The 22,022-nt window shown below is 43.2% G+C and overlaps 1 protein-coding gene across 1 annotated transcript; it reads right to left on the bottom strand.

Moving 5' to 3' along the window:
* Positions 1-20: 20 nt before the first annotated feature.
* LOC106566299 (ER membrane protein complex subunit 1) lies at positions 21-21,701 on the bottom strand. Its single transcript, XM_045692862.1, is given in 24 exon segments — positions 21-615; positions 1,162-1,291; positions 2,729-2,813; positions 3,434-3,644; positions 5,224-5,397; positions 9,972-10,109; positions 10,202-10,321; positions 10,507-10,668; positions 10,974-11,123; positions 12,542-12,741; positions 14,257-14,265; positions 14,691-14,807; positions 15,793-15,889; positions 16,341-16,439; positions 16,651-16,722; positions 17,135-17,308; positions 18,751-18,906; positions 19,203-19,297; positions 19,300-19,328; positions 19,619-19,747; positions 19,878-19,971; positions 20,146-20,211; positions 20,336-20,463; positions 21,408-21,701. Coding segments are annotated over 24 exon segments (2,907 nt in total). The 5' UTR covers positions 21,500-21,701; the 3' UTR covers positions 21-435.
* Positions 21,702-22,022: the final 321 nt, after the last annotated feature.

Raw genomic sequence — 22,022 nt, 5'->3', positions numbered from 1 at the left:
AGGGGTATTGACTCAGGGGTGTGAATACTTACGTAAATTAAATCTGTATTTAATTTTCAATAAATGTACGAACATTTCTAAAAACATGTTTTCACTTTCATTATGGGGTATTGTGTGTAGCTGGGTGAAGGGGGGGAATCAAATCCATTTTTAATTCATGCTGTAACAACAATGTGGAAAAAGTCAAGGGGTAGGAATACTTTCTGAATGCAACTCCCCTTAAATTCTACCTCAATGTAAAGTCTTACCAAATAAATTAAACAATCAAAAAATTTTATGGAAAATCTTGCAACCCGAAATTAATCTCTTTCTTGAAAAAGAAAGATGACGACCCCCCCCCCCACCAAAACGGCTTCAGCTCGTCCACCACCATTGTCACGGTGTCATCCATGCAGCAACGGAGAGATCAGAGTTGAAAGGTGAGAAGTTGACTCTTCACCGCCAGGCCCGGTTGAGCAGTTTGACCTGTGCCAGGCGTTTACTAATCATGGTGGCGAAGAACAGAGCGAACAGAACACTGCTGATCAGGACGTAGTCGTAGTCATCTTTCAGCACGTCGAACTGCTTGGAGGGGTACACTCTGGTTTGGTAGATGTCAAGACCGTACGCAACCACCTGTGTAACAAAACATATACAATTCCGTGTTAAGTATTTAGTCTTTGACCTACATCATATTTAAATCTTCATTTCATCTACAGTCGCTCTGCATTGTCAGTGTACCATGGCCTCAGAAATGCAGAAGGAAGTCCAGACTTGATACATTGAAGGTAGTGTAATAGACCAGTTTCCCAACCAGGGGTACTAAGACTTGGGGGTACTAAGACCCCTGGGGGTACCTGGCCTATCCACAGGGGGTACTAAGACCCCTGGGGGTACCTGGCCTATCCACAGGGGGTACTAAGACCCCTGGGGGTACCTGGCCTATCCACTGGGGGTACTAAGACCCCTGGGGGTACTTGGCCTATCCACTGGGGGTACTAAGACCCCTGGGGGTACTTGACCTATCCACAGGGGGTACTAGAGAAGACTCATGAGACCATAGGCCTACTGGTAAAATGCACATGAGGGGTACTCCAAGGGTACTGTGGTCATAGCAAAATGTACTTTGTGGTACAGTAGCTGAAACAGGTTGGAAACCAAAGTAATAGACCATAGACTCACCAGACATGTGGACTCCAGGCCAGAGGGGGCAGTGTAGATTCCTTTCACTCTCAATACGGTCTGATTGTAGTTGATGAACCACTCTGTGCGGATGGGCATCTCTGGGGCGTAGGGTATAAGGTTCTCCTCACTGAAAATAAATGACAAATCAATTCTTACTTTCATAGAGTTTCATATAGTGACAAGGGCCCAAAAAGACTCCAGCCACCCCAGTCATAGACTCTTCTCTCTGCTACCGCCCGGCAAGCGGTACCGGAGCCCCAAGTCTAGGTCCTAAAGGCTTCTTAACACCTTCAACCCCCAAGCCATAAGACTCCTGAACAGCTAATCAAATGGCTACCCGGACTATTTGCATTGTCACCCCCCTCCACCATTTTACACTGCTGCGCCTCTCTGTTTGTTATCCATGCAGTCACTTTACCTCTACCTACATATCACCTCAACTAACCTGTACCCCCACACATTGACTCTGTACTGGTACCCCCCTGTATATAGCCTCACTACTGTTATTTTTCTTATTTTATATTTATTTATTTTTTTACTTCAGTTTATTTTTGTAAAAACTTTCTTAAAACATATTTTTCTTTAAACTGCATTGTTGGTTAAGGGCTTGTAAGTACGTAAGCATTTCACTGTAAGGTCTACTACACCTGTTGTATTCAGCATTTCACTGTAAGGTCTACTACACCTGTTGTATTCAGCATTTCACTGTAAGGTCTACTACACCTGTTGTATTCAGCATTTCACTGTAAGGTCTACTACACCTGTTGTATTCAGCATTTCACTGTAAGGTCTACTACACCTGTTGTATTCAGCATTTCACTGTGAGGTCTACTACACCTGTTGTATTCAGCATTTCACTGTGAGGTCTACTACACCTGTTGTATTCAGCATTTCACTGTGAGGTCTACTACACCTGTTGTATTCAGCATTTCACTGTAAGGTCTACTACACCTGTTGTATTCAGCATTTCACTGTAAGGTCTACTACACCTGTTGTATTCAGCATTTCACTGTAAGGTCTACTACACCTGTTGTATTCAGCATTTCACTGTAAGGTCTACTACACCTGTTGTATTCAGCATTTCACTGTAAGGTCTACTACACCTGTTGTATTCAGCATTTCACTGTAAGGTCTACTACACCTGTTGTATTCAGCATTTCACTGTAAGGTCTACTAAACCGGTTGTATTCAGCATTTCACTGTGAGGTCTACTACACCTGTTGTATTCAGCATTTCACTGTAAGGTCTACTACACCTGTTGTATTCAGCATTTCACTGTAAGGTCTACTACACCTGTTGTATTCAGCATTTCACTGTGAGGTCTACTACACCTGTTGTATTCAGCGCATGTGACTAATAACATTTGATTTGAACCAATATTCCTCTCTAACGGTCAAATAACTTTGAAACAACAGGGTCCTGTTCATTAGTGTACAATGTAGCAAAATGTTTTGCAACAGAAAACAAAAATATGCATTCGTAATTGGACAAAAATAGGTATTCCCTCGCAGTTTCAGTACATTTTCTTCCTTTTGGTGCCTAATGAACATGTGTTGGTACTAACCGGCTGTGCTCAGTGACGACCTCTGGTCTCCGTGGATCAAGGAACATCTTGGGGAGAGACAAGATGGCTCCTGATGGTAAACCCACTGAGATAAAACAAATAGCCAGAGCAAAATTAATTACGATACAGATAGTGCTGAAAGAGGGTATTAAATCCACTAAACACCATTGCAAAATCTGCATAACTAAAGGTTTAGCAAAAAAAATAAAAAATAAATGTAACCATGAAAATCATTAATGACTGTCAATAACAAATACTTCTTGGTATTCTTGGTTATTGTCTAGGCAACATTTTGTAATGTCTTTATTATTTTAAATACTACCCACCCACCCACAGAACTACCCACCCACCCACAGAACTACCCACCCACCCACAGAACTACCCAACCATCCCTCCCACCCACCCACAGAACTACCCACCCACCCACCTGCAGAACTACCCACCCACCCACCCGCAGAACTACCCACCCGCAGAACTACCCATCCACAAAACTACCCACCCATCCACAAAACTACCCACCCATCCACAAAACTACCCACCCATCCACAAAACTACCCACCCATCCACAAAACTACCCACCCATCCACAAAACTACCCACCCATCCACAAAACTACCCACCCATCCACAGAACTACCCACCCATCCACAGAACTACCCACCCATCCACAGAACTACCCACCCATCCACAGAACTACCCATACTGACCGAGGAGATGTCTGGAGGTGATGCCCTTCTCAGTGAGCGTAGCCTCCATGGTGGTGATGGGAGAGGGGAAGATGTAGGTCTGCTGTAGGACCTGGGGCAGGTGGGGTCTGTCCAGACTACTGAACACTGTGCTGTTATACAGCTCTGTCCCTTCAAACAGCTCCAGCACACTGAACTCATTACGCCTGGACTTGGTGTTCCAGTACTCATACTGTGGAGAGGGACGGAGAGAGAGAACATTTTCAGGGTTTCTCAATAGCTGGAAGACAGTAGTTCATTAACCTTTTCCCTCACCATAGAAATCTTTAACACTTGTGACCGTAACAGCAGCAGCTGATACTACTACTACTACTACTACTGTTGCTACTCCTACCACTCCTACTCCTACTGTAAATTCTACTTCTACTTCTGCTATTACCACCACTGATAATACTACTACCACCACCACCACTGATAATACTACTGCAATCACCACTACTGATAATACTACTACTACCACCACTGATAATACTACCACCACTGATAATACTACCACCACTGATAATACTACCACCACTGATAATACTACTGCTCCCACTACTGATAATACTACTGCTACTGATAATACTACTGCTCCCACTGATAATACTACTACTGATAATACTACTGCTCCCACTGATAATACTACTACTGATAATACTCCTGCTCCCACTGATAATACTACTACTACTACTGATAATACTACTAATAATACTACTGCTCCCACTACTGCTAATACTACTGCTCCCACTACTGATAATACTACTACTCCCACTGATAATACTACTGCTACCACTACTGATAATACTACTACCACTGATAATACCACTGATAATACTACTACCACTGATAATACTACTGCTAATACTACTGCTCCCACTACTGCTAATACTACTGATAATACTACTGATAATACTACTGCTAATACTACTGCTAATACTACTGATAATACTACTGCGCCCACTACTGCTAATACTACTGCGCCCACTACTGCTAATACTACTGCGCCCACTACTGATAATACTACTGCGCCCACTACTGATAATACTACTGCGCCCACTACTGATAATACTACTGCGCCCACTAGTGATAATACTACTGCGCCCACTACTGCTAATACTACTGCGCCCACTACTGCTAATACTACTGCGCCCACTACTGCTAATACTACTGCTCCCACTACTGCTAATACTACTGCTAATACTATTGCGCCCACTACTGATAATACCACTGCTCCCACTACTGATAATACTACTGCTCCTACTACTGCTAATACTACTGCTAATACTACTGCTCCCACTACTGATAATACTACTGCTCCCACTACTGATAATACTACTGCTCCCACTACTGCTCATACTACTGCTAATACTACTGCTGCTAATACTACTGCTGCTAATACTACTGCTGCTAATACTACTGCTGCTAATACTACTGCTGCTAATACTACTGCTGCTAATACTACTGCTGCTAATACTACTGCTCCCACTACTGATAATACTACTGCTCCCACTACTGCTAATACTACTGCTCCCACTACTGCTAATACTACCGCTGATAATACTACTACCACTGATAATACTACTGCTCCCACTACTGATAATACTACTGCTCCCACTACTGATAATACTACTACCACTGATAATACTACTGCTCCCACTACTGATAATACTACTACTCCCACTACTGCTAATACTACTGCTCCCACTACTGCTAATACTACTATTGATAGTAGTACTACTACTGCGAATACTGCTGCTACTACTACTCACCACCACCCAGTTCTCAGAGTGGACAAAGTGGACGGGTCCCCTGGCCTTTCTCTGGACGGCTTCATGGATGATGCGTCCAGTCACACCGTCGACCAGGAACACGCCCACGAAGGCCCGCTCAGGGTGGGCGTCTGTACTCTCCGTCACCACTGCCAGCAGGTTAGGGTTTAGGTACTGCGGTAGGTAAAAAGGAAAGAGACTGTTATTCAGGTCTTCACAACAACAACAAAAAATATATTTTTTATTTTTTTTAAATCACAATTTCTCTTATTTCCAACAAGTTTGTATGTGCACTTGTTGCTCCTCAAAAAAATTATTAAAAGTTAAACTTTTGGGTCAGAGTTTGCAGATATTACCCGCTGAACATGCTTTTTAGTCCAGTCTAGTCTAAATCTGGATCTGGGAAACTGGCCCTTAATAGTCTGAGTGTAGACTCTCTAGTCCAGCCTTTCTTAAAGTATGGGTCGCAACCCACTTGACATGTTAATAGTGGGTTGTTGACGTGTCAGAGTAAATGTATAATTATTTAATTAATTACTGGAATTGATTTGACCACGTGCGCAACTGCACTCCGCGACCCACACGCTGCAGTGCTGTCAGCCACTGACTTGTCATTCCCACTCGCCATCAAATGGACTCAAGCTAGCCACAAGTTCTGAGTGAGCTCAAATCGTCATGAAACGCAAATACAGCGATGAGTTTCTCTTGGTTTTGTACAAACTTTGAGAAATAACAAGGATCGGCCGCAATGTGTTTTGCGCGGTGAAGTGCTTACCTGCTGACCACACCGCTCTCGTCGCACAAATAAACATTCACATACATGTTATTCAATCATTGCACCCACACTGCTCACGGGCATCTGCGTGGCCAGGTCGCTAAAATAGAAATTAGTTCTATTTGTGACACTCAACGCGCTGCAAGTCCGGCCTCTCCCATCTCCTCATTGGTTTTTAGTAGCATATACCCACGTGGGGGATTGAAAGATGAACTGAGGTCCACACTCCTGTCGGTGTGTAGTAATGCTGTAGAGTTGGTTGCCAACCGCCATTTAAAGTCCACAGAAGAAAAATAAGCCTTAAGGAAGGAGGAGAGATGAAAAACAAAGTCGGTTGACCGTTTTATGTGTGGATTAATTGTCGGCGTAGAGGACCTTGTGCATTTCAGGTAAAATAACAACTCAATGTTTATATACCAGGACAAATTAAGCTACCTAAATAGGACAAATTGGCTAGCAACAACAAGCTAGCTAGCTAAATTGCCATGAATGTTTAATGCTTTTCGACCTATCCCTAAATTAATATAATTGGTTCAGAGTTTGTTTTGATATTTCAACCTGCGTGTCCTGATCGCTTCTGGTGTGGGTAAACCACACGTCCGGTTTGGTCAGCATGCTAGGAATTAGGCTCTCAAAACGAACAAATTAAAAATGACCCGTCCTGACCAAACGTCCACAGCATGACATTAAACCCAGGGAGTTCTGACAGAACGGGGAAGAATGCTTCAGGAAACAATGCTTCGACAGTGGACGAGTAAGTCAGCTAGCAAGGCATTGTCGTCATTTTATAACAGGTAATGATTAGCAGAAATAAGCGAGTACTCTCTCTCATAGTAGTAGATTAGTTCTTACAAACAATCCCCTCGTACACAGCTAATAGCTAGCTAGCTAATGTTAGCCAAAGCAAGCTAGCGAGATACTGATAGTGTAATACAGATGGAGAATCAATATGATCACACCTACGGTACACATCTTACTGTATAAATTACTGTTGGAGTCTAGGTTGGAACTGTTGCTGTTAAAATACAAGTAATAAAAAAAAAAAAATCTGAATACAATTATTTAACACGTCACACAGATGTAGACTAGTCCCGTGTGGCTCAGTTGGTAGAGCATGGTGTTTGCAACGCAAGGGTTGTGGGTTCGATTCCCACGGGGGACCAGTATGGAAAAAAATGTATGCATTCACTACTGTAAGTCGCTCCGGATAAGAGCGTCTGCTAAATGACTAAAATGTCAAATGTAGACCAAGACAGACAGACCATGACAGACAGACCGACATATGTGTGATTTGATCAGTCAGTTTATTCCAGTTCAGAATGAATTAATGTGAATTAATTTTAACAGCAACAGTTCCAACCTAGGCAGATATGTAAGAGTGTTTTTAATCATTTATATGGGTCTCATCATTTGTTGTCTATACTGCATTTGTTTTAGGCATAAGGACAATGAAATGCACCAATTTTTACATATAGATGCATGTTTTCATAAGCTTGGGTCCCAGGAAAAACACCGCATTTCTCATTTGGGTCCCAGGCTGTAAAGGTTGAAGAACCCCTGCTGTAGTCTACAGTCGTGGCCAAACGTTTTGAGAATGACACAAATATTCATTTTCTGCTGCCTCAGTTTGTATGATGGCAATTTGTATATACTCCAGAATGTTATGAAGAGTGATCAGATGAATTGCAATTAATTGCAAAGTCCCTCTTTGCCATGCAAATGAACTGAATCCTCCAAAAAACATTTCCACTGCATTTCAGCCCTGCCACAAAGGACCAGCTGACATCATGTCAGTGATTCTCTCGTTAACACAGGTGTGAGTGTTGACCAGGACAAGGCTGGAGATCAGTCTGTAATGCTGATTGAGTTCGAACAACAGACTGGAAGCTTCAAAAGGAGGGTGATGCTTGTAATCATTGTTCTTCCTCTGTCAACCATGGTTACCTGCAAGGAAACAGGTGCCGTCATCATTGCTTTGCACAAAAAGGGCTTCACAGGCAAGGATATTGCTGCCAGTAAGACTGCACCTAAATCTACCATTTATCGGATCATCAATGGTGGAACAAGCTCCCTCACGACGCCAGGACAGCGGAGTCAATCCCCACCTTCCGGAGACACCTGAAACCCCACCTCTTTAAGGAATACCTGGGATAGGATAAAGTAATCCTTCTAACCCCCCCCAAAAAAAAAGTTATAGATGTACTATTGTAAAGTGGTTGTTACACTAGATATCATAAGGTGAATGCACCAATTTGTAAGTCGCTCTGGATAAGAGCGTCTGCTAAATGACGTAAATGTAAATCAAGAACTTCAAGGAGAGCGGTTCAATTGTTGTGAAGAAGGCTTCAGGGCATCCAAGAAAGTCCAGCAAGCGCCAGGACCATCTCCTAAAGTTGATTCAGCTGTGGGATCGGAGCACCACCAGTACAGAGCTTGCTCAGGAATGGCAGCAGGCAGGTGTGAGTGCATCTGCACGCACAGTGAGGCGAAGACTTTTGGAGGATGGCCTGGTGTCAAGAAGGGCAGCAAAGAAGCCACTTCTCTCCAGGAAAAACATCAGGGACAGACTGATATTCTGCAAAAGGTACAGGGATTGGACTGCTGAGGACTGGGGTAAAGTCATTTTCTCTGATGATTCCCGTTTGCGATTGTTTGGGGCATCCGGAAAAAAAGCTTGTCCGGAGAAGATGAGGTGAGTGCTACCATCAGTCCTGTGTCATGCCAACAGTAAAGCATCCTGAGACCATTCATGTGTGGGGTTGCTTCTCAGTCAAGGGAGTGGACTCACAATTCTGCCTAAGAACACAGCCATGAATAATGGTACCAACACATCCTCAGAGAGCAACTTCTCCCAACCATCCAGGAACAGTTTGGTGACGAACAATGCCTTTTCCAGCATGACGGAGCACCTTGCCATAAGGCAAAAGTGATAACTAAGTGGCTCGGGGAACAAAACATCGATATTTTGGGTCCATGGCCATGAAACTCCCCAGATCTTAATCCCGTTGAGAACTTGTGGTCAATCCTCAAGAGGCGGGTGGACAAACAAAACCCCACAAATTCTGACAAACTCCAAGCATTGATTATGCAAGAATGGGCTGCCATCAGTCAGGATGTGGCCCAGAAGTTAATTGACAGCATGCCAGGGAGGATTGCAGAGGTCTTGAAAAAGAAGGGTCAACACTGCAATTGACTCTTTGCATCAACTTTATGTAATTGTCAATAAAAGCCTGACACTTATGAAATGCTTGTAATTAAATTATACTTCAGTATTCCATAGTAACATCTGACAAAAATATCTAAAGACACTGAGGCAGCAGACTTTGTGAAAATGAATGTGTCATTCTCAAAACTTTTGGCCATGACAGTACTGTCCTACCACCTAGAGCAGTGATTTACCTTGTAGAGAACACTGTCCTACCACCTAGAGCAGCGTTTACCTTGTAGAGAACACTGTCCTGCCACCTAGAGCAGCGTTTACCTTGTAGAGAACACTGTCCTGCCACCTAGAGCAGCGTTTACCTTGTAGAGAACACTGTCCTGCCACCTAGAGCAGCGTTTACCTTGTAGAGAACACTGTCCTGCCACCTAGAGCAGCATTTACCTTGTAGAGAACACTGTCCTACCACCTAGAGCAGCGTTTACCTTGTAGAGAACACTGTCCTGCCACCTAGAGCAGCGTTTACCTTGTAGAGAACACTGTCCTGCCACCTAGAGCAGCGTTTACCTTGTAGAGAACACTGTCCTGCCACCTAGAGCAGCGTTTACCTTGTAGAGAACACTGTCCTACCACCTAGAGCAGCGTTTACCTTGTAGAGAACACTGTCCTACCACCTAGAGCAGCGTTTACCTTGTAGAGAACACTGTCCTGCCACCTAGAGCAGCGTTTACCTTGTAGAGAACACTGTCCTGCCACCTAGAGCAGCGTTTACCTTGTAGAGAACACTGTCCTGCCACCTAGAGCAGCGTTTACCTTGTAGAGAACACTGCGGTCTCCCATCACTCTGCCCTGAGAGTGGACATGTTCGTTGGGCCTCTTCCCTTTGACAGCTACTATCTTCTGGACCTCTGTAGGTAGGACCACCTCCCAGATTCGCTCTGTGGACAAGTCCTGGATGAACACACACACACTCTCAATGTCACATCCATGCATATACACACACACACAAATGAATGTCACGTACACACACAGTGTTAAGTCACCTTGCGCAGTCTGAATCCAGACAGGTTTCCGTGCTCTGAATGGACCAGGTAGAAGAAGATCGAGGAGGCCATCTCCTGGAGCTGCTGCAGGACGTTTTTCGTGGAGGGGAAGGCTGTCACCTGGAGGGAGGGAACACATATAAAGGCAGAAAAATTAAAAAGGGAGTCAACACTAACAGGTACTTTACAAAAGAAAAGGCGCAAATCTTTCCCACAAATGCAGCAGAATGTTTTATTACACATCAGTTAAAACCCGTTGACGTTTCATCCCTCAAGGCCTTGCAATCAGACAGATGTAGTCCTACCTTGTATTGGTCATCGACCAGCAGCAGGACTTTGGCGTAGTCCTGGTCTATAACAGGTAGTAGTAGTGACTGGAGGATGGGGCGGGGCAGGGCCGGCAGGGCGATGTGGCTCTTCCTGCCAAATATGGGGTTGAACACATGCAGGGTGGCCAGGCCAGTGTCCTGGGGGGAAAAAACCAGACACAGCGAGAGCGGAAATGTTTAAAAAAATAGGAGACATTTCCTCCAACGTTATATCCAGTCGGAGTAAGAGCTGCCCTACCTAGTTACAGTACGTAAAAATGTAGGTTGTAATTCCTACTGAGACGCTTGGTAAACGACAGCTCCGATGGCTTTTTCCAGCTTCAAGATCACATTTAAAATCGTTGGGGAATCTTACAAATCACCAGAACTCTTAAATAAATAAATAAATAAATAAAGTGTAGTAAGGACTATTTTGCAACACAGTCCACGGTGTTGTTTCCTACCTTATCCTTGATGAGCAGAGTGCATTGTGGGGGATGGGGGAAGTGAGCGGTGGTCCTCTGGACTACCAGTTTGAAGGCTGCGTTGGGCTGGACATTCTCCAGGTAGTGCTTCCACAGAATAGAGCCTGACTTGCTGTCGATGCCAAAGAGCTGGAACCAAAACAGAGATAAAAAGATTATTTCATAACGTGTGCTATAAAAGCATAACACTTATTTTATGGCCAAGGACAAATGCACTGTGAAAGCCGAACATCATTTCAAACAACATTCCAATCATTTATTAAAATCAATTGCACAAAAACCACATCACATCCAGAGCATTTTACAGAGCTTGTGTTAGGACTGAAGTAACACAACACTCTGCATATATGAGACTGACTAGGACTACTGCAAAGTGCTACCAATGTGGGTGCTGAGGTCAACAGAACCTCTCTCTACCAATGTGGGTGCTGAGGTCAACAGAACCTCTCTCTACCAATGTGGGTGCTGAGGTCAACAGAACCTCTCTCTACCAATGTGGGTGCTGAGGTCAACAGAACCTCTCTCTATCAATGTGGGTGCTGAGGTCAACAGAACCTCTCTCTACCAATGTGGGTGCTGAGGTCAACAGAACCTCTCTCTACCAATGTGGGTGCTGAGGTCAACAGAACGTCTCTCTACCAATGTGGGTGTTGAGGTCAACAGAACCTCTCTCTACCAATGTGGGTGCTGAGGTCAACAGAACCTCTCTCTACCAATGTGGGTGCTGAGGTCAACAGAACCTCTCTCTACCAACGTGGGTGCTGAGGTCAACAGAACCTCTCTCTACCAACGTGGGTGCTGAGGTCAACAGAACCTCTCTCTACCAACGTGGGTGCTGAGGTCAACAGAACCTCTCTCTATCAACGTGGGTGCTGAGGTCAACAGAACCTCTCTCTACCAATGTGGGTGCTGAGGTCAACAGAACCTCTCTCTACCAATGTGGGTGCTGAGGTCAACAGAACCTCTCTCTACCAATGTGGGTGCTGAGGTCAACAGAACCTCTCTCTACCAATGTGGGTGTTGAGGTCAACAGAACCTCTCTCTACCAATGTGGGTGCTGAGGTCAACAGAACCTCTCTCTACCAATGTGGGTGCTGAGGTCAACAGAACCTCTCTCTACCAATGTGGGTGCTGAGGTCAACAGAACCTCTCTCTACCAATGTGGGTGTTGAGGTCAACAGAACCTCTCTCTATCAACGTGGGTGCTGAGGTCAACAGAACCTCTCTCTACCAATGTGGGTGCTGAGGTCAACAGAACCTCTCTCTACCAATGTGGGTGCTGAGGTCAACAGAACCTCTCTCTACCAATGTGGGTGCTGAGGTCAACAGAACCTCTCTCTATCAACGTGGGTGCTGAGGTCAACAGAACCTCTCTCTACCAATGTGGGTGCTGAGGTCAACAGAAACTCTCTCTACCAACGTGGGTGTTGAAGGGGGGAGGGGCTGCATGTTTTTTATCAGGTAGTTTCTCACCTTCCCCAAGGCCGTGACCATGAGGATCACCTTCTGCCATCTATACACCCCCCCCCAACCCCCCCTCGGCTCACCTTCCCCGAGGCCGTGACCATCACCATCATCTTCTGCAGGTTGAACTCATCCCTGGACAACGTTTCTATGGTGACCTCGTTCTTAACCTGGCTGCGGGGTTTACGGGCTTCGTAGAACAACTTCCACAGGTGTGCCAGCCACACCTGGAGCAGAGTCACCTGGGATGACAGACGCTTCAGCACCATGGGGAATAAGCCGTCTGAGGAGAGGGATAACCACGGACAGACGGACACACGTTATCATCTACACTTTCAGTCGTTAGATTCTAAAACAGCCATGGTTGCAGTCGTCAGGATAGAAGGCTGGACCGCAAGATGTTTCCTCAGGTTAATCTGGAACCCGGTGGATTCTTTCTACAGGGACACTAAATAAACCAGGTCAACACTGAAGCTCACAAACTGATCTACAAACAAAATGACAGACTTAGAACACAACCAAACAACAAAGACTACAAGAACACAACAAAGACTACAAGAACACAACAAAGACTACAACCAAACAACAAAGACTACAAGAACACAACCAAACAACAAAGACTACAAGAACACAACAAAGACTACAAGAACACAACAAAGACTACAAGAACACAACAAAGACTACAAGAACACAACAAAGACTACAAGAACACAACAAAGACTACAAGAACACAACAAAGACTACAAGAACACAACAAAGACTACAAGAACACAACAAAGACTACAAGAACACAACAAAGACTACAAGAACACAACAAAGACTACAAGAACACAACAAAGACTACAAGAACACAACAAAGACTACAAGAACACAACAAAGACTACAAGAACACAACAAAGACTACAAGAACACAACAAAGACTACAAGAACACAACAAAGACTACAAGAACACAACAAAGACTACAAGAACACAACAAAGACTACAAGAACACAACAAAGACTACAAGAACACAACAAAGACTACAAGAACACAACAAAGACTACAAGAACACAACAAAGACTACAAGAACACAACCAAACAACAAAGACTACAAGAACACAACAAAGACTACAAGAACACAACAAAGACTACAAGAACACAACAAAGACTACAAGAACACAACCACACAACAAAGACTACAAGAACACAACAAAGACTACAAGAACACAACAAAGACTACAAGAACACAACCAAACAACAAAGACTACAAGAACACAACAAAGACTACAAGAACACAACAAAGACTACAAGAACACAACAAAGACTACAAGAACACAACAAAGACTACAAGAACACAACAAAGACTACAAGAACACAACAAAGACTACAAGAACACAACAAAGACTACAAGAACACAACAAAGACTACAAGAACACAACAAAGACTACAAGAACACAACAAAGACTACAAGAACACAACAAAGACAACAAGAACACAACAAAGACTACAAGAACACAACAAAGACTACAAGAACACAACCGAACACAACAAAGACTACAAGAACACAACCGAACACAACAAAGACTACAAGAACACAACCAAACAACAAAGACTACAAGAACACAACAAAGACTACAAGAACACAACAAAGACTACAAGAACACAACAAAGACTACAAGAACACAACAAAGACTACAAGAACACAACAAAGACTACAAGAACACAACCAAACAACAAAGCAGAAACTTAAAATCAGAGCCCTTTGCTACTGAACTTTAACATAAGCAAACAGAAAAGACAGAAAGCTCATAGCTTTACCTTGAATGGCTGGATCCACGCGCAGCAATTAGAAAACCAAAGAGACAGAGCAAGACTTAAGCCAATTGGGGATAGCAATACATAGAAGACAATTAACTTAGACAGGGTCAAATAACATTATACGGTCCTGGCGGCAACAAACACAGGCCATCACAAATACTTATACCAAGCCAAAAAGAGACAAAAACACCTAAAAAAATTAAATACATGGAATCATTCTTTTTTTTTTTACAAAAAAAGACATGTTGAAAACATAGATTTTAAAGGGAATGACTAAAAGCATAATAACGTTAATCGTATCGTTTTAGAGAAATACCTTTTTGTGTATCATCCTCAATTATTTTATTTGATGCACGTCGTCTTCGCTACGTTGTGTTTTTTAAAATGACAATATGAATAAGGTTAGCTAGTCTCTGATCTCCGATGTTCTTTACCAGCTTTCTTGCCAAACTCCCCCTCCAGCTCCGCCTGTGTCCCAGTGAGCGGCAGGTCCACCATCTCCATGGTAACAACATCAGCCAGGGCCTCCTCTCTGGTCCATACCACACGTCCTGAAATCACAGGTGTTGGTTAGAAGCCTCGTCTAGTGTGTGTGTGTGTGTGTGATATGTGATTTTTATTAGGATCCCCGTAAGCCAAAGGCGAAAGCTAGTCTTCCTGGTGTCTGCCACATAACAAAAAGAGACATTACATACAAAAAGACTTAACAATTTACATTCATATAAAACAGTGTGTGTTCCAGTGTGTAGGGTTTTTTTTGTGAATCAAAAATACGTTTAGGTGGTGGGCGTGGCAATGAGAACGGTCGCCCGTCGTCACGGCTACATCGTAGAGAATATTTTACATCTTGGCGCTGTTGAGATTTTTTTAAGCAAAATTTCCTGCAATTCTACATATTTCTCGATGAAGCTGAGAATCCTTTTTGCAGTTTAAAGCTAATTTCCTGCAATTCTACATATGTTTCCATGATAGCTGAAAGAAAACTGAGTTTTAAAGCCAATTTCCTGCAATTCTATGCATTTTTTCCACGAATAATGCTGTGTTCTTTTGCAGAAATATAATAACAAAATTAATACTAATGCTTTGTTTTTTTTATTATTTTCAATTCTCTCTCCAACTGTTTAACTTTTGTTAGTTCTCAAAAGATAAAAAGAAAAAATATATATAGATCATTATCTTTTCTACATGTTTTATATCTGATTTGTCGTTTAGGTTTCCACACTGAGAGCGTTTCTCCATCCCAAAGATTACAATGGCAGACAAATCCATAGTGTGTGTGCGCGCGTTTCTGGTTTTACTATCCTTGCGGGGACCAGAAGTCCTCACAAGGATACTAAAACAAGGACAATTCAGACAAGTGGGGACATTTCGCAGTCCCCACAGGGGGAAAAAGCTATTTTAAGCTGAGGGGGTTGGTTTACAAATCAGGGTTAGGAGTTAGGTTCAGAGTTAAGGTTAGGGAAAATAGGATTTTGAATAGGAATCCAAGGATAGCAAAACCAACGTGTGTGCGTGTGTGTATATGTATACACTGACCTGGCTGCTGTATAAAGGTGAGAGCATGGTCCTCTGTCTGCACTAGGACCCTGTAGCCCACAGAGTCGTCCTTCTTCAGGAAGGCATGGACGTACAGCTGGGGAGGAAAAACATCAGACACTACAGGGTGAGGCACCGGGCACCACAGGGGGAGGCACCGGGCACCACAGGGGGAGGCACCGGGCACCACAGGGTGAGGCACCGGGCACCACAGGGTGAGGCACCGGGCACCACAGGGTGAGGCACCGGGCACCACAGGGTGAGGCACCGGGCACCACAGGGTGAGGCACCGGGCACTACAGGGTGAGGCACCGGGCACTACAGGGTGAGGCACCGGGCACTACAGGGTGAGACTACTGTATATGCACTTTGTGACAACAGATCATGTAAAAATGGCTTTATAAATAAATGTGATTGATTGCAGTGCTGTAACCTCCTATAGGTAGATTCCAACAGCATTTCCTTTGGACTTTTCTGCGAATGGTTGGACGTGTCAAACTCATATTTACTACCCTGTACCTGATTTTCCAAAAGCCAGACAGACTCACCTTGTGTGGTTTCCCACCGTTCAGATCCAGGGGAAAGATGACAGTGGTATCCAACAACCTGCGACCAGAGTCAACGCTGAACAGGTTGACAGCACAAGCCTGGAGTGGGAACAACAAGGAAGACAACCAACGGGTTACTTACAACAGTATAATAAACTACTATATGGACCACAAATGTTTCTTTCTGCCCCCTGAACAAGGCAGTTAAGCCCACTGTTCTCTGGTAGGCTGTTATTGTAAAATAAGAATTTTTAAATGCATGACTCAACACTTCGATTTTAAGCAACTGTGAGACACGATGACGACTCACAGTTTCGTTTTTGGGAGTCATGACGGCAGCAACAGTCTTCTCTCCTGTGGTGGCAAATGAGACTAAGAACGCCTGTAAAAACACATAGAAACGCATTTATATGCCCACTTAGAACTCATTCAGCGTCACTGACCTTCCGACTAACAACATTCGAGGTCCAATATTATCCAGGTTGAATGGTTAAATAGTATAATAATATACTGTATGCTACATAGCAGATGCACTATCCAGAGAGACTTATAGTACTGGAAAAATATAGCAGTAATCAAACTCACAGACGGGGTTTACTGTATACGGGTAGACAGGGTTTACTGTATACGGGTAGACAGGGTTTACTGTATACGGGTAGACAGGGTTTACTGTATACAGGTAGACACAGTTTATGGTCAGTGACATTAATAATTGCCTGTCTGGGATGAATTAAGTTTATTGAATTCAACTATATTGAATAAACAAAAAAATGAATGAATTAACGAATCTGTACGGGCTGGAAGTCTCTGAGTGGGGCGATGGTGTATCCATCAGCATTGAGCTGCAGCAGGACGTGGTGGTCTGGTCCAAGCTGGAGAAAGAACTCTGAGAGGGGGGAGCGAGCCGGGTGGGGCTGGCTGGACACCAGGACGGGCTGGAAGCCTGGGGACACCTCTAGATCCAGAGACTGGGGGGGGTTTAGGAAATTAAGCAACAGAAAGACATCGGACCATTCCTTTCCACTCAACAAGCAATAGCATCAATGGGATTATTAATGCACAAGGTATTCACGGGATTTAAAAGGAAAAAAATCCAGTCAAAAACAATTGAAATCTGCTAAACACGTTAACATTTGCTAGCGTCTGTTTGCTGCCTGAACCAGTCACAAATCAACCCATATGAAACAAAAAGGTAGGGATGCCAACAACACCAGTTCACACACTCCATGCTGAATACACGCTAGCTAGTGTAGTGAAGTTCTCGCTAATTCCCAAATGAGTTTTCATTCTGTTCTGCTGTGATGTCATCACGTTGGCCAAATGTTCCGATGTAGCGAGAGACGCAGAGCCAGTTGTCAGTCGGATGGTGATTTTTGAGAACAAGTCCAATAACTTTGGTGCCGTACAACTTCATCAACAAGCTGGCAAACTAGCTAGCATATGACCATTCAAACTAGCTAGCGTCTGACCATTCAAACTAGCTAGCGTATGACCATTCAAACTAGCTAGCGTATGACCATTCAAACTAGCTAGCGTATGTTTTCAGAATTAGGAACTAGGAACTATTCTTTTTTTTTTTTTTTTACAAATCGGTAGAGGGTTGAATGTCGCCATTTGACGTGAGACGGTGTAGTCCACTGTTGATACATTCGGCAGCAGTCAAGTTCAAGACGTTGGACTTTCAAGATGCAAAGTGTCACTTGCCTCATCATCAGGATGTGTTTTGCGTCATATGAGGCAACTGACACTCTGTTATCTTGAAAGGCCAACATCTTGAAAACTTGACTGTTGACATGCAAAAACTTTTTGGGAATGTTTTAACAGTGGACTAATGAAAAAAAGAAAAGTATAATAACGAAAAATAACCTTTTTTGAGGGGAGTTCCTTTAAAAAAAAATTTTAAAAAATCACAGAAGTTAAAGCAAAAACAAATCCCATGACTGAACCTTATTAAGATCGGCAGGCAAACTTTTTGGCTCAAGAGACACATTGGGATTTTGAAATTTAACAGAGGGCCGCTCAGATTGTTTTTAATGACGGATTTGTTTGTCAAAAATCGATTTACAGGCCAGAAAAGGGTCAGTTATTTGAAAATCTACAGGTCCATTATCATATACATGATAACGGACTTAAAGCATTTGAGATAGATATATATACATGATAACGGACTTAAAGCATTTGAGATAGATATATACACACTTTCAAATCTAGTTTGAGGTTTAAGTGTTACCTGGAGTGTTTTTGTTTTAACCCAGAAAAATGATTTACTTCATATGACAGAAATCTGTCGCAGTGACAGAGAACTTTAACCTCTACAATCGCATGTTATGTCTCTCAGTTTCAAACATATCTGTTACCATCAAGCACTGGCTCACTGAACGATACGGTTGTGACGGTGGGAGACGGGTACCTGTAGTAGGATCTGGCTAAACTCTGGAGTATCCTCAGCCTGTATAGGGAGGGTGTAGAGGGCGAATGTGGCAGGGTCCACACACATCAGTAACCCGTGACCAACCACCACACAGCTAGACTCAACACTGGACAGCCACGGGGCTTCGACTGATCTCTGAGGACAACGACAGACAGGAATCAGTGGGTTAGAGACAGGACGTGTGTGTGTGTGTGTGTGTACAGGCTACAGAGGACCAACAGACACAGTGTAGATACTGATGGAGGACTAACAGTTTGAGCTGGTTTCCTCAGACACAGATTCCATTTCCTCCTGGACTGAAAAAGCATGCTGAAAAGGTTATCCAGGTTCTAGGCTTAATCTGGCTCTGGAAAACAGGCCCTTTAATGATACCTTAATGAATTTTAAAATGGTTGCCAATGAAGGTTTGATGACAGTTCTAAAGCAGTTACCTGCTTGATGATCTCTCCATCCTCTAGACTGTAGGCTATGATAGTGAGGTGAGAGTTAGGAACCAACCCCAACACATAAACCTCCTCTTCTCCCCAGAGTACACTGCCTGGTATTGGACTGCATCACTGTGGGGTACAGAAAATAATTAGTCAAGCAGTTTTACACAGTCCTGAAAATGAAATGCATATTACCTACGTGCTGTAGACTGGGTTCAAATACTATTTGAAATATTTTAGATACTTTGAGCGTTTGATTGAGCCTTTACGGATTGCCAGATGGGCAGGGCTTGCACTTTTGGCTACATTTGATTGGCTCCATTGCGTCAGGTTAGCATCACCAAGTGCAGCTAAATCATTTGAAATAAAACAAATACCATTTGAACCCATGCCTGGTCCCAGCCAGCACCAGCACCTACCTGTCAGGCAGGTTCTCGACCCATTTCTGGTGTCCATTGGACAAGTAGTGGAGAGAGATGGCAGCTTTCTTTAGCACTGCCACATGCTTTACGGTGTCCTGTATGGCCACAAAACACGCAGCCTGGAAGCTGAAATAGAGATAGACATTATGAGTACTTAGTCATCTGGCAAAATATCTAAAAATCATTGTCCATTTCTATTGAGTGTCTCTCAGCTATAAAATTAAAACAGGTCATCTGCACACAAAGAGACACACACCTGCCAGTATCCAGCACGGCCTCCCAGTTCAGCCCGCCAATGTTTGTGTCCCAGGAACGGAGCAAACGACCATCTCCAACCACCATCAGAGCATCTAGAGAAGACGTAAAGAACAGTCAAATATCCACCGTCAAAGATGAACGCAGAATCTTAAAATGAACATAGGCCTAGATAAAGCCTATATAATTGACTGTGTACAACACGGTTATGTTGGCTAGGCCAAGAAACTAGGCAAGTCTACAACAAACTTTTAAAAGGCTGTAGTCACCTTGTCCATGTAGCAGAAGTGTGTCTATGGTTCCCTCTGGTCCGGTCTTGTCCACATGTCTCCAAACTGTAAAGTCAGAATGAAAAATATTTAACTCTATGCAACTCAAAACATTCTTGTCACAGATTTCAGAGTCAAAGAGAAAAGCTAGAAACATATTCGCATTGTAATATGAATTACAAATACTCACAGAGATCTCCAGTCCTGGAGTTGAAAGAGGCAAAGATATTCTTGTCGGTGGCGACAAACAGCTTTTTAGATGACTGTGTATTCGACTCAAAGTGGGCAAAGAGTGTCTTCCCCACATACTGCTGTCTCCTGGAAATACAAAAAGGGGAATATTTTTTAACAGTCAGACTTCTGTTGAAATATAGCTAGCTATTTTTACTTTAGTTAATCAAATCACTAATGTACATAATCCTATTCATTACTGTGGCATTTGGAGACAGTATCATATCTGCAAATACACTGATCACTACTCACTAACTTTAAGCATCAGCTGTCAGAGCAGCTTACGGATCATTGCACCTGTACATAGCCCATCTGTAAATAGCCCATCCAACTACCTCATCCCCATATTGTCATTTTGTTGTTGTTTTTGCTCCTTTGCACCCCAGTATTTCTCCTTGCACATTCAGCTTCTGCACATCTATCACTCCAGTGTTTAATTGCTAAATTGTAATTATTTCACCAGCATGGCCTATTTATTGCCTTACCTCTCTTATCCTACCTCATTTACACATGCTGTATATAGACTTTTCTACTGTATTATTGATTGTATGTTTGTTTTACTCCATGTGTAACTCTGTGTTGTTGTATGTGTCAAACTGCTTTGCTTTATCTTGACCAGGTCGCAATTGTAAATGAGAACTTGTTCTCAACTGGCCTACCTGGTTAAATAAAATAAAAAAAATATGTAAAAAAATATTTTAAAAATACACTAATCGCAAGGAGCATGTGGGACAAATGTGTGGAAACGGGTCTCCTTCCCTCACTGATCCTTACCCCCATTAAAAGAAGAGGAAGCGATCTGAAAATACATTTACATTAGTGAATGATTAGCTATATATTCCAACAAGAGACTGTCGGAGACGGGTGCAGACATGACAGGAATAACTACTGAGTGAATCCAACCCCGGAGGAACGATTGGCTTTTCGCCTACGACCAAACACATCTGACGCTGTCAATGGTTAGCACATAGCATTAGCTACCGTTAGCTAGCTGCATAGCAGAATCAATGGACATGCTCATAGTTACATACCAATCAAACTTTCCAACTTGATCTTCGAAAACAGCTTCACTAATGCAAAGAAAAGACAATAAGATGACAAATAAAGACGTTAGTTTAGCCATTTTAACAGATGGCTTCTAAGAAAGGGAACGACCAAAGATGGTGGATACATGAAGACGGTTCATTCAAGCCGTTAACCATTGAATAAAAATTGTCATTTCCGATCTGGTTAAAGGGGTGGTACTCCCATGGACACCAATGCAATAGCATTAAAGGGATGGTTTTCCCATGGACACCAATGCAATAACATTAAAGGGGTGGTTCTCCTATGGACACCAATGCAATAGCATTAAAGGGGTGGTTCTCTCATGGACACCAACGCAATAGCATTAAAGGGGTGGTTCTCCCATGGACACCAATGCAATAGCACTAAAGGGGTGGTTCTCCTATGGACACCAATGCAATAGCATTAAAGGGGTGGTTCTCCCATGGACATCAACGCAATAGCATTAAAGGGGTGGTTCTCCCATGGACACCAATGCAATAGCACTAAAGGGGTGGTTCTCCCATGGACACCAATGCAATAGCAATAAAGGGGTGGTTCTCCTATGGACACCAATGCAATAGCATTAAAGGGGTGGTTCT

Source organism: Salmo salar, chromosome ssa13 (genome assembly GCF_905237065.1).
Source record: "Salmo salar chromosome ssa13, Ssal_v3.1, whole genome shotgun sequence".
Taxonomy (NCBI): Eukaryota; Metazoa; Chordata; class Actinopteri; order Salmoniformes; family Salmonidae; genus Salmo; species Salmo salar.
Note: the sequence above shows the minus strand (reverse complement) of the source record. Positions and strands in the feature narration are given on the sequence as shown.